Raw genomic sequence first — 19014 nt, forward strand, 5'->3', positions numbered from 1 at the left:
GCTTCCTCGCAGCTTCCTGCTAATTCCCGCATCTGAAATCTGGAATTTTCCGTAACTATGACAACAGCAGCGGTGGAGGCAGTGGATTAGATGGTGCGTGCTGCTGTGGGGGGTGTGGCAGCTGCATTTGTGTGAGAGCTGTGGGCTGCTTAAATGGGGGGTGTATGATGTGTGTGGTGGGATTGGGGTTATGCTGGCATGTTGTTATTTTATGTGTGTTGGATGCAAGGTGGGGGTGAGGGACGCCCTCAGCCCACTTTACACCAGATGGAGGGTTCTGAATCTCCTGAAAACACAAATATTTATGGTACAACTCAGATTTATCATGATTCCTTGAATAGTTCACATGATTTTATTGCCACTAATTGTTGCTTTGGATGTAGTTCCGCTCTCCTCTTGCTACTTGTCAATGAATCAGTTAACCCTGTCTATTTAGTTGTCTAAATTCGCCCCTTTCTTCATCCCTCAGCTTATCATTCCTTGCTTCATTCCTGTCTCCCCAATAGCCCCCCTCTTTTTCCCCTGTCTGACTTCCATCCTCCCAGCTGAGAAAACAGGCCCCGAGAGCGCTTGGCAAAGGAGACGCGGGGAGAGACAGAAGAGAGAAGGGTCCTTTCAGATCAAGAGACTAAAAAAGAGTTTTCAGCATTCAAAGGACGCATTGTGCTCTTTTTCCACATTGCTACAGCTCCATCTCTGCGATTCAGCCGAGCCAGCAGCCAGCACATTACTGTGTCTCTTTAAATCAGGGTAGCGTTAGCCGTAGCAACGTTCAGGCTTCGGTGCTTCGGTGCTCTTCCTCGCTCCTCTGCCTGTCTGGCCTCCTTATTATCTGAGCCTGATGGGCGCATTCCTCTCAGCAGAAATGATAAACAAAAACAGACTTTATGGAAACAGGGCTTGAGGTCTGGTAACTTTAGAGTGTTTGGTAAGATCTGAAGAGTCCTGGAAAGGATACAAGCATGAGGGCAGCATGTGTTCATTCTTAATCAGAGCAGGATATTTGACGCTTGATTCTGCTGAGGACCGTCAGGGAGTATTTTTAGAGTTGGCTGAGTTTTTTATTCCTCTCCCTTTCCCTTAATTATTTTTTATTGTGACATCAAAAGAACAACGTATTTTCAGACTATGCACTGGCAAAAATCACATTCTTTTGACAAAATAAATCTTTAAAGAGGGTGTCATTCAGTTTCAGTGCTAAAGTCCATGGGTAAACTGGTCTTTGTGTTTCCACCAGTGCATATTCACAGAGCAGTGCTCTGTCCTCCAACATGTGGACACAGAGACAGCTGCAGGATGGGAGGAAGGAGGAGACTGGAGGGAGGCAGGGGGGGGACGATCAGGGAAGGAAGGAGAGAGGAAACCAGTGGTGGAGGATGGGGAACGTGGGAGCACTCCTTCCTTTCGCCTCACCTCTGAAGGGTTAAAAAAAAACACGCGGGAAACTCGCTTCCTCTCCCGCCACTAGCAGCCAAAAGCGTCACATCCTGATTTCTTTCCTTTCAGCGGAACCAATATGACCTCCTCGCATTACATAATGTTTTCTTATTCCAAGCTCAGATACTGAAACTTTTATTTTTGCTTTAGTACTATGGAAAAAATGAACATCAGAAAAAAGACAGCTTTTTGTAAAATCTGCTCCTCTTTCTTTTTTTTTATTAAAGGTGCTTCCAACTTTTTGTGACTCATGTCTGCGGAATGTGAGCAAGTTCCTGTTTAAGGAAGTTTAAATGCTTACTTAGCTGTTTTCCAGACTTTCTGACTAAATTTATGGTCGAAATCTAGCATCCAATCATCATGTGTCGATGATGTTTTCTTATTTCACAGTGAAACTTGTGAACTGTTCTTGTGCAACTATTGTAAGACAAATTATTATAAATTCAATTTAAAGTTAGTTTCATCCTTAGTTTTTCATTCTTTGCGTGTTGACTATTTGTGACTCATATTACTACAAAGCATGTTTCTCAGCTTCCTTTCCATTATAAAGGAAGGGAAGATCTCCACCGTTCTGCTTTGTGTCCGTCCTCTCTGACTGATATTGTAAAACACAGACAGGTCATTGTCTACATCCAGTCTGAAGCTCCTCTTCTTTGCTATAACTTCACTACTTTCGAAGGCCTTTACAGTATATTGGTCTGTGTCTAATGAACAAGAATGTGCTTAATTGAGTGAGCTATGGTGGTGGGGCACAAAAGGGGGCAACGCCAGAACAATCTCCTCATTCTGCCGTCTCCTCCAGGGGAAATGGGTGACCCACGGGGACACCGGGAGCCTCTGTGAGTCACAGGATGACAAACATCAGCTGACATAGTAACTCTATGTGCTAATAGTCCACGCATTATTCCCCTATGAGAATACTTCTTTAGTTTCCTTCGATTGTTGCCCCGATTTAGATCAGCTCCCGTACTACAGATCTCCAGTGAATGAAACTGAGACAAGCCCACTCTGCTTTATTGTCTCTGACTCATCGGACTTGTGCCTGTGTGTGGGGAAGTTCTCCTCCATGTTTCCTGCATAAGTCTCCCTGGGTTGCCAGGTTTGACTAATGGGTGAACATGTTTGCCTTTTTGTGGCCTGGAGCAGCGGCCAGTGATGGCCACTTCTGGGATCAGTAATGAAGACGTGTGGTGAAGAGCATAGAGTTGCTGGGGCTGACAGTTGCCATGGCAACCCTGTAATACATCTAGGGGTAGGGGGTAAATGGAGTCAGCCATTTTGGGTTTGTGAGTCTGTAGTGACTGGTGCTGGAGAAACTACAGGACTCAAATGAAGAATGAGCCTGTCAGTCAAAAACTGACGATTTTATTTCTTCAGGCAGGCAGATGTTTCACAGCTGTGCTTTTACAGGTGTTCATGAAACTCAGTCTAGAAAAAATACATTATTCACCACTGAATTGGGTGTCATGCCTTTTTAATGAACAATACCGGTCACCGCCGTCCCTCCAGCTGCTTGGTCTTTTCTTTTATTCCCCCCCAGAACATCTGCAGCAGCATGTTGCAGGCTGCTCCTTTTGTTATGCTCAGCAATGTATCATTGGCTATTTATAGGTTGTGAAGGGCACAAAGAGCCTGAGTGCTGACTGCTATGATCTCTGTTTGGTCTTCTGATTTTTACATGAATAAAAATAACATGTCACTAATTTCCCAAAAATAGGAAAAAAGAAACTTTTTTTTTTACCATTAAAATGATTTGAGAATTTGATGAATGAGCAAAATGGGACTTTGGTGGTGCCCACAGCACTGCGGTATCACTTAAAGATAGCCAAAAATGACTATTTGTCTTTATGTGAGACACTCTGGGTCACTAGAGTGAAAGCAACAGATAAAATGGAATAATGATAAATTAACATTAAGAAGCCCAAAAGGCAATCCAAGAACTCTACACTTTCAGCTATTATAAGACATCCAGACACTTTGTTCTGTGTTTCTACATTTTCTTTTTGGATTTAGTGGTTCATGTTCAGTTTCTTTACAAGAACCTGAAATCACCTCAACAATTAGAGGCTGTTAGTTTTTAGTAAGTAAATGTTTCACACAAGCTTGGTTAAGTTGCATTAAACCCTCTCATTTTGGTTTTGTTCCACTTATCTTTCATAAAATCATAAAAACAGATTCATAGAGTTACTTGCCTGCACTGTTGCATGTTAAAGCTGTAAAATGTCACAGTAGGATTAACAAATCCTACTTTGAATTTGTTCATCTACATTTACTGTAAACAGAATTAAAACAAGCAACGTACATGTAAGGTTTTTCAAATGATTTCTTTTATTTGAAATGTCAGTGTCCAAGAGAAAATAAAACAGAAATATAAATATTAGCATAAAAATAAGAGAGTAACACAGGGTTGTAGCGTGGGGAGAGGGCAAAGCATTTTATAAGAAAGATAATACAGCAGGATAGAGTAGTATTAATTCAGCAGCGGACGGACTTACACATATATAATATTTATAATCATTTGTTCATATGGACAGAAAGAGAATGAGAGGCATTATTTCACAAATGCACAAGAGAAAAATCACCGCAAAGTAACATTAAGAGGTTACAGAAGGATAGAAAGACTTCCATATTTTTTTTTTTGTCTCATTTCTTTACAGGGTGATAAAGGGTAGTAAAGAGAAAAATAAACACAAAAATATGCGCAACACATACCACAAGTTAACTAGTCTACGTGTGTCACTTTGTTTTTTACTCATCTAAAGTTATCTTTAAGTCATTTATTTACACTGAAGAGTTAGTTGGCTTCAATGGTGCTCAGTTACTACATTGCAACACAAACTGTTGAAGAACATGTCAAACGTTTTGATTATTGTTGATAAATTTTTTGTTGTTTTTTTTTTGTTGTTTTTTTTTTAAGCTGTGGTTTTTATTTTTCTTGAAAAACAAAATGCAAACACATTCCAGTAGTAAGCCGCGCCTTGTTGAGAGGGGACAGTTGGAGAAGGTCCCTGCTGTACAAATACTTGGCTCATACCATCAACCGGACTCGTGTTTATTTACAGCGGGGTGGGAGCCTCGCAGAACGAGGGGGGAGCGGACGCAGACATGTGAGAGGCTGGAGAGGGTCGTGTTTGCCACTGATTTCAAAAGTGGAGAAGATGCCCCAGAGGGGCTGTCTCCTCACCAACAGGTTTGACTGTGCTTGGCTCTGTTGACCTCTATCAGGGTCAGTGCATTGGAGAAAATTAAAAAGGGCGGGCAGGCCAGCATTGGTTCCTCTGTACATTCAGTGGGCAGAGCCAAAGGTTGTAGGTTGTATCCCACCTCAATCGGTTTAGCTCTCACCGATCCTCTTTTGCTCCCCTTTGACCCAACCTGCGAGCTGCCCTCTTTTTCATGCAGTTTTATCCTGACAGACACATATATGGCAAAGTATCTTAAAACAAACCCCTTTTATGCTATTGAATCAATATCTCCCAAAAGGAAAAAAAAGGAAAGAAAACACATCAAGAAATTTCTTTTCAGCACCTCAAGAAAGTGCCCTAGAGGCTTACAAAGTGTCTAGAAACTCCTAAGCACTTAAGTTTACCACATCTACATGTTTCCCTAAAGATTGAAGTGATTACAACCCCAACTCGGTTTCTTCTTCAGCATACGAACAGTGCATTTCTCATAGTTTGGCTCAAATTGGGGGTGAGGGAAGGACACTAGCTTGGGCGCAAGGGGGGGGAGAGGGCAGCAGGACATGTCTGTACTCGTCCTGAGGTTTTATACAGGTAACCAGGATAAATCTGAGTACGTGCCATGCCTTCACCACAGTCCTCTGCCAAACCCCTCCCTTCAACTGCGGGTGCATGCTCAGATCATAGAAAATATCAGAAGATTAAATTCTTATATCTTTTTTTTTTCCTTAAAACTATGATTACAAAAGTTATTCTCGTTTTCTGTCAAGTAAACACTACATGTGCATTACGTTGACCTGCGATAGGAGGGAGGAACAAGGATTCAGAATGTTCCTCTCTTTGCTTTTGCAATGCATAGTTTGCAACTCTAAACTAGCATATGTGGTTTGAACCTTAATGAGCATGCAGAAGAGTTTGTAATACCTGTCAAACAGCAGCCTTATGCTTTACGGCTGACCCTACAGAGGAATATAATGAATGGCAACTAGCGAACTTTACAATAGCCGGCTTTCCACTTTCGGAAAGTGCACAATAAATCCAACATGAAAGACATTAACTTTTCATCTCTGAATACATCGCTGTGTGTAGCCTTGTCATTCCAGCAAGGTTTTCTACACTGAATCTCTTTGTCCATTAATTTTTTTTTTTCATTTAAAGAAAATAATGGGGGGGAAAAAAAACCAACAGCAACCCCCCATACCCAGCCAAAAAATATCTACCCACAAAGATTACATGAACAATACTAGACCTTTAAGCACAACATGGGTTAGTAACACTAAAACCTCCAGCACATTTGGATTCTTGGAGAAAATCTTCAAAGAACCACCAACAGCGTCCATGTGACAGCAGATACCTAATGGTGGGGCATGGGGGGTTGGGTTTCTCATCACTTCATCATGCCTCCACCTCCTCTCCACCAGCATCTACTTCTTCTCCTTCTTGGTGGACTTCTTCTTGGAGGCAGGGGGTCTGGGCGGCCTTTGGAGGCTCAGCCTGTGCCGACGCCTGAGGCGGAGGCAGCGCCTGCTGCGTGGCCTGCTGGGCCGTAGCCTGCTGCTGCTGAGGGTTGGAGGTGAGGGTGGCCGTGCTCCCGGGGATATAGACGTTCTGGCGGTAGTCGGGGACATGCTGCAGGGTGAACTGGGGGCTGTAGCGGGTGCTCAAGCCCATGGTGCCGGGCCCGAGGGTGGCCGTCGCCTCACTTACTTCTGGGGAGAACAGAGATAAGAGTTTGGGGGATGACGGGGGGCAAAGACAGAGGAGGAGGAGGAGGAGAAGAAGGGTGGAACGTGTTAAAAGTGCTGGAAAGTTTTACGGCGACAGTGTTAAAAGAAGCAGTGAGTAAAAAAAAAAAACATGGCAGACAAAAAGAGCAATACCTAAGCTAAATGAATGTGATGTGAATGGAAAGTAAAAGCTGACCACTGAACAAAAGGAGAAACGGTGCAACCAGAGCAGAAGCATGCTTGTTTGTGTCAACGGGTCTGTACTGGGCATGCTCTGTGTCTTTAACTGCATGACGTAGCTGCTCTGCTCATAATTCTCCCAGAGCCCCTGCATTGCAGAGCCAGAAACACAAATGCTCCCTCCCCCATCCTGAAGCTCCTCTTACACCATATAAACCATATATACAGACAAAAAAAATTGTCAGATTTTTAGTAAAATCCTTTTCAAAGAGCAAAACTAATGCTGAAAACAAAATGATCTCCAGTCAATGCATGGAACAATAAGGTAAAGCAACGAGAGGAGAAATGACCTTCAGCGTTTATCACCAGTCGTTGTTTACCCTTTCCTCCCTGATCATTGTAACTATTCAATCTGTCCAACCTTATGCTGATATTCATCTAATCAGACTTTTCTCCTTCAGCTTGGATTTTCCTTTCAGTGGAAAATAAAATCCACACAGAATCCTCTGTGATGTCCAAGATTAGAGTGTGAGTTTCTCAAGGGAAGGAAATATGATTTGTTAAAATAACACTGGAAACAATGGACTTTAGTACGTTTTCTTATTGGTTTTCTTACTCTGCTTTCTGCAAATATGATCAATATTTTCCATGAAGTATCAAATACTTGCCAGGTCGATAATGACTCTCTACATGTGTGTGTCTCTTGTTCATTTGTACAATAGGAACAAGAAATAGAATGATAATAGTTCCTGGGTGTCCCTGGAGCTCTGCTTATGTTAAAACACTTTACGGATGTAGTAGAGTGGAAACACATCTTGGTTGTGTTTTTAAATTCAACACTGTACTGCAGAAAGGAAAACAACTACAGGTACTCATGTCCGCTCTCTGACTTTGGGTACTTATTACCACACGACCTCAAAATGGAATTTTTTTCTAATGTGGACAGAGAGGGCTTTATCAATGAATGAGCCTGGCTGGACGCTGTCCGAGCAAACAGGAAGGCACACAAACAAGCACTTCCCACGCATCCAGTGTGCGCACGAAGAGAAAAAAGGCTAGCAGGGAAGGGATAGAAAAGAGAAAGATAATAGCTGCGTTTCCATTGGCCATAGAAATGTGCCAATTGAAATTCTGAAAATAAATCTGCTTAATGGAAACTTTGAACAATTTTGAAAAAAAGTTTTTGATAAAAAAGTTTCTGCGCTATCAGAATGGATGTATTTCGCAAAACTGCAATGGAAACACTTTTTTGCGCATCATACGACTCACGTGATCAACAGTCAGATGTTGACTGGCAAAAACGACAAAGAACGCGACAGGAAGTAGTTGGAGGATGATGGTTTGTTTTTGTTTGCTCTCACAGCATCGCACAGTTCATAAGAATATGTGTGTTATTCAAATGTGTTGAATCCATACCTCTATTTTAAAATTGCCGACTACAATTTTCCCAAAACGCAGCATACGTAACCGCTCCCTTTTCCCTCCAACGCCTGAATAAGATGCCAACAATCTCCTCTGATGACTGATAGATGACTGAGCGCCATCGCCATTTCTGAGTTATGAGTATATCTCATGTAACTGTTTACATCAGTTTTTTAATGTCTTATCGCGTGAACAAGCTTATTCACGTGTGATTTTAATTCAATTTCTTATTTCCTTATTTTTTTAAACACCGCAGTTACAAAATTGTGTTGTTTTTCTTTTACATTAGCAGAATATCGACAAAATACTTGTGCACATTAGTAATGGAAACGCAGCTGGTGACAAGGTGTCGGACTCACCGTTGGCTGCTGCCATCAGTGCCTGAAGCTGCTCGGCTTCGGTGGGGGGCTGGGGCCAGGGACCAGTTCCCATGGCTACCTCAGGTCCTCCAGTTGCCCTAAAGGTAAAAAGAAAAATAACAAAAAAACAGAGAACACCTAAGTAAGAGGCTAGATAATCCTCAGCAGTTTGTGTGTTTAGCATAATGCCTTCACAGTTGGCGCTTTATCATGTAAAAGCAAAGCAGCTGATGGTGGACTCAGCAAGAATAACAAGAAGGATGTATAGTTTACAGAACAGGGCGAATCTCAAACAGTTGTGGAGGCGCGAGCAAATGCATATGCACACAGCAGCCAGCAGTGTGTTGGTGCATTCATGGTACCACACTCACTGGTATGCCAGTGAGCACTGAGCCCTCTAGTAAATCCGGCTAAATATTTAATGATTCCTTCTTTAATGAAGGAAATAGCAGTCTACATGGTGACACACGTGGCAGCCCATTGAGAGCTGAACATTTCCATATGGGCAAACTTTGTCTTCAAAGCCTGGTTTATTTACAGTCTAGAATTTGCATGTGAGGCGAACAAAGGAGAAAGCAGACATTCACCAATCTACTCCCCACATGTGCAGCAGACCAACATGCGCTCAACGGACAACTAGATCACAATACTCTAATCCTGCTTGGACTACTGCTGCTAAATAGCAAATAAAGTGTTCATATTTGGCTTTTTTTAAAGGTAGCATACATTATATAATTGTATGCAGATGACGTTCTGTTATTTGCATACAATTTGTATAACCCCGGCTTTAGAAGTGCTGGACAAATAACTCTAGGCAAAGGGACTTCCTTGTTAGCAACAAAAATAACTATCAATCAACGTGGAACATTGATTTTTTTTGGACTTTTCACTTAAGAACAGTTAGCCGAGGACCATGTTTTAAAAAAATGTTCATAATAAACAGCTAAAGCAGAAATGTATACACAGCACATTGAGAAGGCTTTAGGCACCTGAGATATCCATATATATTCTTAGGAAGCTACATGGAGCATGTTTTTGAGCATAATCAGACAACCTGCGCTATATAAAGATATTCCTACATCTGGTCATTTTGCCCCATCATCATTTCATACCCTAATTTGGTATCAGGCCAATAACACATTAAAATAAGATGCAATATAATTTTTTGAGAAATTGAGACAAAATTATGTGAAATTATACATGGGAGTTGGCCGTTTTTACGACAATTTGTGTTTACAAATAAAAATGATATATTGATGTACAATAGTTTTAAGTACATTTTTACAAAATCATATCTACAGTTATGAAAATGGAAGTGGGAAGAGACAAAATAGCAACATGTGGATATGAAATGGAAATATAAATTGAGGATGGGCAAATTGAGCAAAAGATCCCGAAAAAATGGTTTGAACTACATGCAGTCTGAATTTTGAGTTGTTTTATGCTCACATGAAGATGTTATGAGAGATTAAATCAAGATAACTGAGGTGAGGTCGGTACCGCAACTACTGAGGTGTTATAGACTATTTTAAGCAGTGTTGTAGTTGGTCTAAATTTTTTGTTATGTCATCCATCACTGACAAATTTAAAGAATTTCAAGCCTCGTTTCTAAAGTTCTCAAATGATCTTAAGTGCCTCAAACCTTGGAGAGATAAACACAAGGGATGTTTACAGGAACAAGTTTTTCCTTCTCCAAACCACCTAAAATGTCCTTATATGCTGAGATAAATTCGTTTTTTTCCCCAGGATATTCAAAAAAAGTACAAGGCAAAAATTAAAAAAAGGAATTCCAACACAAAACCTAAGGCCTTCTTAGAGAACAGGTTACCAGTTTGTACTGCAAAAAAGTGGTTCTCAGTTTGATGCCAGAGACAGAGAGAGGGAGAGAAACATCTAGGTCCTGTGCCAGGCAGACAATGCAAAACAGACAGAGCAAAAACACAGTGAAGGCGACCATTTTGTGCCTCTTCACACATTTGGAGATAAAAGGAAGGCTTGGTTCAAGCTAATTTAACATCTAGTTAGACTTATCACATCCTGTGGTTTGTTGAGCATTTCCTGTTGTAGGGATTATCACTTCCTGACCAGAGGATTGTCCTAAGTGGGCCAGAAAGGACCATCAATTTCCCTCCGCAACCTTGCATGACATGTTTTTACCTCCTCTGGCCAGCTCGTCCTTTTTCAGCACTAATATTTTGATTGTAGCAATTTAATGCAGGCTTTTGTTTCCTCTGGAAGAGGACTTCTCCAATGTTATGAAACATCCATTTTTATTATCCTCTGCTTCATCATAAATCACAGAGAAAAGCTGCATGTGGTGGTGTTGGGCTACAACATCACAGACACACATCAAAGGCAGCAAAGAAGGAGAGGAAAAAAGGAGCTCTTGGACTTAAATGACTAAATGTATAGCACACATACAAGGCACAGCAAATCTACAAAAAAAAAACACTGCACAGAAATATGTCACAGTCCTTGTTCTATGCCACAGCAGGCATTGTGGCCTATTTGCACATCGACCAACAACAAACCCCATCAAACTTTCAGGGAGGCTATCAGAAGCTATGGGTTAGGTACAACTACACACAGCACAGCACTTGACTGCAGTGCACTACCTAAAGTTTTTTCAGTCACTCTCTGCCCTTAGGAGAGGATCCAATTCTTTTTCCATTGATGGATTAGAGGGTTTAGCTGAACCCAGATCAGCTGCTAAGGACAGAAAGCGACCGCACAGAGTCTAAGTCTAAGCTGGTACCTTGTCCCATTCTTCGGCGTCCATCGTATGTGTGTACCGTACGGCATGTGGGGACTAAAAACACAACAAGTTATACAAACTGAAAGAACCACTGTGTATTTAACTGAAAGCTGGGGTTCATTTAAAAGGACATTTCTGAAACAATCTGCTGTAGATCTGACTGTGTTGCAGTAAACTCGAAGTTTCTTTCAGTTTATGTTAATTTTGGGACTGTGCAGCCAAAATCTAACACTCTTCTGTCTTGTGCTTTTCTAGCTATACAAGTTTTGCCTCAGCTGGTGTGTTTCAGGGGAATGACTTGACTTATTCAACTTATACGCAATCACTGCTAGGAAAACAGTTTTAGCCCACACAAGATGGGCTAAAACCAACATTCATGCTTAAAAAAAAAACTATACATCTGAAACAGAAAAATCTCACACCTGATCTGCTGCATTTTAACAGGAAGGCTAAAAAAAAGCTATATTTGGCTATGCGTCAGTGGAAAATGAAGATAGAGAAAAATGGATAAACACGGTATCCAACCCCTACTCCCCCAGCTCTGGTCAGTGTCGCTCATCAGCAGTACTGAGTGATGGCGCACAGGCTCGGGGAGAGCAGGGAGGAGAGACACAGCAGGGGAGGGGGAGGGGAGTGCAGGCTGTGGCAGCCATTTTATAAGGCAGCCTGGAAACAAGCAAAGATTCTCATTCTGGAGTCTGGACACATCTAGCAGAATCTTTCAGTGGAATTTGACTAAAGTTGATGCTAACGTGCAGCTCCAAGTCAGACTAAGACATTCACGCCGTCATTCAAAATCAACCCCCTACAGGCAACTTTCCTCATCCGTTTTTATTCTTTTATCTTCATGTTGAACAACGCTGGGGCTGATATTAATTAACACTTTAACTGCGGGGGGGTGCGCGCAAGTGTGTGTGTCTCAGTTAACTTACCCACTAGGTCCAGGCCTCTGTCCTTGTGTGAAGCGCCAGTCATTGTTGGGGGGCTTTTGCTGCAGAGAGAAGAGAAGATGCAACATGAAATGGACGTTTCATTGCAGCAATGGCAAAAGTGTTTCTCAGGTTTGTGTGTGTGTGCTTTGTAACTGAGACATCTGCATGTAATAAAATCTGTGTGTGTATGTGTTTGTGGAAGAGTTCCCTTTTGTGTGATTCAGAAAACATGAGGCTCAACAAAGAGCTACAGATGGCTACAAATGTGTTGACGTTCAGGCGGCCATGCTGTTCTGAAGGCTGTGAGGCACAAAGTGCAGCACAGGGAGCACATTTACACTGCAGTGCAAGGTTTATACAGACTAGGAATAAACAGCAGGTAATTCAAGAAGAAATGTAGATGATCAGTGAACCAAAAAAAAGAGATGTAAAGAGATGTAAAACTCTAAAAAGCATCAATGCAGCCAGAATATAAAACATGATGGCTAGATAACTACGTTCTCACAAAATGATTTCTAGTTGATGTAAGAGGACACAGAAAGTCCTTGGACATTCATTTAGTTTGTGTTCTGAAATCAAAACAGTCCATGTTCCTTACTAAGCCTGGATAAAGGACTCCGTGCTATTCTTTATTAATATCTTCAAGCCCACTGCACTCCTGTCCATCGCTACCCGTGTCGCCATGTCTTTCCCATCTCTCCTGCACTCTCCCTCTCTCTCAGCTTCTCTCATTGTGCAGTGATGCGATGAATAAAAAACCCTGGCTTAGCTCCAGACTCTGCCGCCTAATCGACACAAGAGCTCCCGGGAGAGAGAGTCCAGGAGCCCAATGTGCTGCATTATTAAAAGAACTGTCCTACCCGATGGAATGATTGAAAGAAACAGGGGAGCAGGGGAAAAACAAACACGGAATCCAGCAAAACATTCCTAAACAGAAGGGAAACAATATAAAACTTTTGAACATCATGACCAAGAAGAGGATAATAGTAAATAAATGTGCAAAAAAATAAGTGAATAGAAAATGAGTCATGGAATCAATGGTCGTTCAATTAAAAAAGGCCTTGAAATGCATATAGAATAAAGTGAACCAAGTTAATTTTAACTTTCTTTTGAAATGATTTCATGTATTTTGAGGAATGGTAAAAATGGTAAAGGTGCACAAATAAAGACTTACTATCCTCAAGCAATTATTAACATACAGATAGAATATCTATAACAGGACTGGGTCCATGCAAAGAAGCTAAAAACAAACTCAAAAAATGTGCAAATATGCGTGGGTGTGAGAGTCTGAGTTGTAGGAAGAGTAAAAGATGAGCACAGACCAGTGGGACAGAAAGCACACTCACTCAGAAAAATATCTGTCAGTATTAGCTTTGATCAAACCAAATGTATACCCTACTAGGATACTACACTCTGTTGCAGCTTTACGTCTCTCCATGCATTATGTTTTTCTATGTTTTCGCCTGTAGGTGTGCAAAATTCAAAATGATGCATTTCTATTTGGCACATAAAAGATTATTTCAGTATGTTTTCATTAGTAACTTGAAAACTTTTATTAGTCGCATTATTTTTTTAACAAGCTATCTGTGCGGCAGCACAGATTTCAAGGCTTCAGAGGATTATCTGTGAAATCTACTTCTTATCTAGTCTAAAAGAGAAACACACTAATTTGCATAAAGGTCTGTGTATAAAGGATAGACAAATAGGACACAATCACTCAGTTCAGAGCAAGACTAATGGAGCTGTGTGGACCGAGATTCTCACTTAACAGACAATCACACTAACCGTAAAGCCATCAGTCTTTTTCTGTACATCTTTCACTCGAGTCAAAGAGCTCTGAGGCATCTCTAGGTTAATTACAACCTGACCATGTTACACCTTAATGTCATTTGAGGACTACCATATGTAGAGCTGGATTTAGCAGTGAGTTTAAGTTAAATGCATGAGGACACGACACACCTGAATGTCGTCCGGGGTGAGGTGAGCATGTGAGTGTGAACCATGCACAATAATCCCATGTACAAGCTATCAACTTCTCTAGCCAGTTGTTCTGTTTGTATGAACCGACATACAATCAGTGCAATCCATTTTGTTCAACATCTGGAAAGAGAAACATATGCATGTACAACACATAAATGCGAGATTTATTAGATACATGTTGCGGTTTGCAATGCAATGCATTTGGCATTGCATTGCATGCCAAATGCAATGACTCTACCGGTATTGTTCTACTATTATTTCAATATCAAATAGCTTGTGAAGTTTTATAAGAGAACATCTTTTGTACAGTAATATATATATAAAAAAACAATGGATGAAAAAAAAAAAAAATCTAAGTTTGGATATGATCTTGATTGACTCTGAGGGTCAAACTCACTTAAATTGAAAAACGGTAAAACTCGGCCATGAGAAAGTTTAGGTTGTGAGAAAGATGAGTAAACTAAACTGCAGAAAATTAACTAAAGCAGCTTCATGTAAATCAGACATACAACATTAGTCACTACGAACATAGGTCTCTGACCCCTTAAAACTGACACATTATTAAACAAACTGTGCCAAAACAACACACTGTGGATCAATAAAGGACACAAAGAGGAGCAGTGGGAAGGCACTACGGCCCCCAGGGTCCTGCTAAAATTACACACGACCACAGAGCTACTTGTTATTGAAGCTTTGTACACGCAATCTCATGCACATAAACACCCCTAGTGAGGGCAACTGCTCTAAAGCCATTAGGCCTGAGCCTTCTGTCACTGTGGCACACGTGCATAAAGCCAAGCTTCCTTTTCAGTTTTCTGTCCCTTTATCTCTTTTCCACTGCTGTCCTCATTCCACACGTGTCACTAGAGCAGGGAGACAGATGGCGTCCTCCTGACCGCGGGTACAACACAACTCAGATTAGTCTTAGCAAGCTTGCATGAAAAGGAAGAATATTATACATGAAAGCAGGAGAAAAAATGTTAAAAAGGTTTTTAAAAAAGAAAAAAAAGCTCTAGCAACAGTAATGATTGTACAGGACAGACGGAGCAAGACCCGCTTCACATGTGCTGCTGATTCCTGGAACCAATCACCAGAAGTTCAGAGGACAAGAGGAAGTCAGGGTCGGGCCGATGACCCCACAAATTCCTGTTTTTCAGTGACTGCTTTATTCTTTGGCCTACACTTCCACCTATCTGGCCATTTTCCTCTTCACCCCCACCATCCCTCCTTCTGTCATCCTGTTCCTCTCTGTCTCCACTCCACTGAGTGGACTCTGCAGGACCCATTTCATCTGGATGTCTCCTCCTCCCCATCTGTTAGAAGCACTAATGTTTTCCCCTTTACTTTTCTATTTGACCGTTTGCTGAACTAGCTTCCTTCATCTTCATTTGTCTTTATCTTTCTCCTTTTTGTCTATGCAGAAAGCTCTACTTCAAACGAAGTAGCCGTGTAGATTAGGGGAACTTCAAAAATCCTCTCACAATATGAAGGAACTAATCTTCAAACTAAAGTGACACTCACATAAAATCCAGCAAAGACACATTTTGCTATACTGCCATAATTCAAAATTAAACTAAACGAAAACTGCTTTTGGAAACGTTTAAAAGACATCTAAAATGGAATGATCTACAATAAAACTCAGTAATGCTCTTATCCCAACTGTGGATGGCTTCCTCTCACCTCAATGGCTGAGTTCATGAGGTTCTTCCTGCTGAGAGTCATGTTGAGCGTGTTGTTATGACTCAGCATGGGTGTCTTCATAAATACAAAGTCACTTCGACTAGATATAGTGGAGTAGCAGGGTCGATAGGTGCGTGTGTGTGGCTCCTGGGGCCCTCCCACAACCTCCATGTATCGTATGGGTCCATCGGTGTTGAGCTGCAGGTGCAGGTCTTTGCTGGGCCTCTGATGGTAGCGGCTGGACCTGTGGCGGCCATAGCAGCAGCATTCAGAGTCTCCCAGCCCTGAGTCATGGTGCCTTAGGCAGCGCACCATGAGAACCATAAATGTGATGAAAGCTACACCCGACACACATGCAAGAGAGATTATGAGATATAAAGTGATGTTAGACATTCCGTTATGGTGATAGAAGTGGTTGTGGCGAGTGTTCACGGGAACATCGATGGCTGTGGATTTCTCCTCCACAGTTATGGTGATGTTCACCGAGCTGGACCTCGGTGGGTCACCATTGTCCTGGATGATGACCGTTATGTCATAAGTAGAGCCCACTTCCTCTTCGGCCCATTTGCGGGCTGTGCGGAGCTCCCCGGTGTGGGCCCCGATACGGAACATGCCAACATTTGGTCCAGGAGCGATTGAGTAAAACAACCACGCATTGTGCCCACTGTCTGCATCCACTGCCACCAGTTTATTTATGATGTGGCCTGGGCCAGCAGATGGGGGCACAGTGAGCTGCAGTCTTTTGTCTTTTGGGTAGGAGGGATGAACAATCACTGGTGAGTTGTCATTCACATCCACTACAAAGACATGTACAGTGACATTTGTTGCCCGTGGGGGTTCCCCTGCGTCCCGGGCCTGCACCTGAATGCGGAAAGCATTGAGCTTCTCATGGTCAAGGGAGCGCATGCTGTATATGTGGCCAGTTTCTGGGTTAATGTACACATAAGAAGAAATAGGCGAATCCTGGACCATGCTGGGAAGGATGGCATAGGAGATCCGAGCATTCTCACCCAGATCGGAGTCTGTGGCAGAAACGGCAGCGATCGGGGAGCTGGGGGAATTGTTCTCAGGGAGGTCCACAGAGTATGAAGGCTGGGAGAAAGATGGAGCATTGTCATTTACATCCAAGAGCTTCACTACAAAAGTTTTCTGAGATGAGAGGGGTGGGGAGCCAGCATCAGTCGCCTTGATAACCACTGTGTACTCTGGGACAGTTTCTCGGTCCAGGCTGCCAGCAGTTTTCAAACTATAATGGCCATCAAAGGCTAAAATAAGTTTAAATGGCAAACCTGGTGGGATGGTTAATGTAACCTTTCCATTGTCTCCAGAGTCCAGGTCTTTAGCGGTTATGACAGCAATCATTTTCTCTGGAGGCGAGTCTTCTCTGATGGAGCTGGTCGGTGACATCAGTGTCACCTCTGGGGCAGTTGTCATTCACATCGATGATGTCCACTATGACGTTACAGGAACCCTCCATGGCAGGGTATCCCCCATCTCTGGCCTGCACTGTGATGTGATAAGATGCGGCCTTCTCGTAGTCTACATCCCCCTTCACACGGATCTCCCCGCTCTTGGAGTCCACAGTGAAGAGCTGGAGAACACGTTCTGGTGTGTATTTACTAAACAGGAATGATATTTCACCGTTGCTGCCAGAATCAGCGTCAGTCGCATTTAATTTTGTAACTAAAGTGCCCTGTGCGACGTTTTCCGACAGCGTCACCTTCGTCACCGTCTCGGCAAAAACCGGAGCATTGTCATTTACATCCAGAATTTTAATGAGCAAAAGTGTTGAGCCAGACTTCTCCGGCTGACCCCCATCCACGGCAGTGAGCAACAGGCGAAAGGACGCCTGTGTCTCTCTGTCCAGAGGTTTATCCACGACAAGTTCTGGAAACTTGCTGCCGTCACTCTTAGCCTGCACATTCAGTGTAAAAAAGTCATTTGTAGCCACATGGTAAGTGCGTAAGGAGTTAGTGCCCACGTCTGGATCGTGTGCGCTTTCCAGGCGGAACCGCGTGCCCGGCGCGGCCGCCTCTGACACCTCCAGAGAAATATTGCTGGTTGAAAACTGCGGCGCGTTATCGTTCACATCCAGGATGTCCACCATGACGCGATGAATCTCCAGTGGGTCCTCCAGCATAATTTGTATTTGTTGCGAACACGTTGGACTCAGTTCGCACAGTTGTTCCCTGTCAATTTTTTGTTTAATAATTAAATCACCAGTTGCCTGTTTCACCTCGAAATACTCCACCGCTGACTCGGAGACCACCCGTAAATTCCTCTGGACGATACTCTGAGCCGTATAGCTCAGATCTTTCGCGATGTTTCCAACCACGGAGCCTGGCTTTAGTTCCTCTGATACGGAATACCTGAGCTCAGCGGACGCTGAGCACACGCAGGCCAGATAGAGGTAAATCCTCCACAGCGTCCCTCCTCCGGAGCGCTTCCTCTGCCTGGAGTCCATTGTGCTGCGCTCCCAGGATCGGGAAAGTTTCTAACTTCTTTCACCGTCACGTATCCATAACTAAGTGTTAAAACGAGCCTACGCGGCTCGATGTAAACATTTCCACTCTAAAAGCAAAGCGATGGAAAGCTTTGATATGGTCATGGCGGCCGACATTAAAGAGAAAAAAAAAAAGAAAATCACGGAGAAAACTCAAAGTTGTCCTTGGCTCCACTAAAACTCTGCTCTGTCTCCTCCGCCTCACTCTCTCCGTGGGCGGGGAGAGACCACAGAAGCCTGCCCTCTCATTGGAAGACAAAGCTGGAGCAGCGCTGTCACACTTCCAACACCCACACCAAACTTTTCAGTGACTTCTCTTTCACAGGCGAGTAAAAAACAAAACTGTAAAGTTTTAGGAGGTTTGAAAGGGCAGATGGAACAGAAAGAAAAATGCAGCAAGGATATGAAAAAGTACACTTAGCACAACAATGGGCGTTTAAGTAAATGGAAGACATTTACCTCCTGTCAGATTTGTCTCCGCACCGTCAAACTATTATTAAACAAATAACACAGAGACCTGTGCGCTCTACTTCCGCGTGGGGGCGTAGTTTCCAAAAAAACTCTTTGACTTACAATAACTTTACTTTTTATCTGGACTTAATCGGGATCATATAAAAAAAAGCAGTAACGCTCATTCTTAAAATTATTATTTTAAAAGGCCAGTTTAAGTTTGTGAGAATGACAACTGAAAAACAAAGTACAAATTATGTAAACAGTATTTAGCAATTGTATCTCATAGAATTCGATTACTTTAAATAAGGAAAAGAAAAGAGAAACTAAAATATACAACAATTTGGATTAATGCATAAAAAATTTGATTGAGACAGAACTAAAAATATGGAAAAAGAAGAACCAAC

At 42.4% G+C, this 19014-nt stretch overlaps 2 protein-coding genes and 1 pseudogene across 3 annotated transcripts in view; all 3 read right to left on the bottom strand.

The window, feature by feature from the left end:
• Nucleotides 1–3742: 3742 nt before the first annotated feature.
• On the bottom strand, nt 3743–18623 carry LOC116715038 (protocadherin gamma-C5-like; annotated as a pseudogene).
• Nucleotides 8376–19014, bottom strand: part of LOC116714991 (protocadherin gamma-A12-like) — a 188203-nt gene continuing 177564 nt past the window's right edge. The window contains exons 2-3 of one of the 2 annotated variants that reach the window (XM_032555807.1): nt 11995–12053; nt 8376–8405 (exon numbers count right to left, since the gene is read on the bottom strand). In XM_032555807.1, the coding sequence (XP_032411698.1) occupies nt 12034–12053 (20 nt within the window). In that variant the 3' untranslated portion in view covers nt 8376–8405; nt 11995–12033. Of the gene's footprint in view, nt 8406–11993; nt 12054–19014 lie in introns of those variants that run through there. The other variant, XM_032555808.1, reaches the window with a different exon arrangement.
• Nucleotides 8381–19014, bottom strand: part of LOC116714994 (protocadherin gamma-A5-like) — a 125364-nt gene continuing 114730 nt past the window's right edge. Inside the window, 2 exon segments of the mRNA XM_032555811.1 lie at nt 8381–8405; nt 11995–12053. The gene's annotated coding sequence lies outside the window, so the exon portion shown is untranslated.

The sequence above is a fragment of the Xiphophorus hellerii genome, chromosome 23 (genome assembly GCF_003331165.1).
Source record: "Xiphophorus hellerii strain 12219 chromosome 23, Xiphophorus_hellerii-4.1, whole genome shotgun sequence".
NCBI lineage: Eukaryota > Metazoa > Chordata > Actinopteri > Cyprinodontiformes > Poeciliidae > Xiphophorus > Xiphophorus hellerii.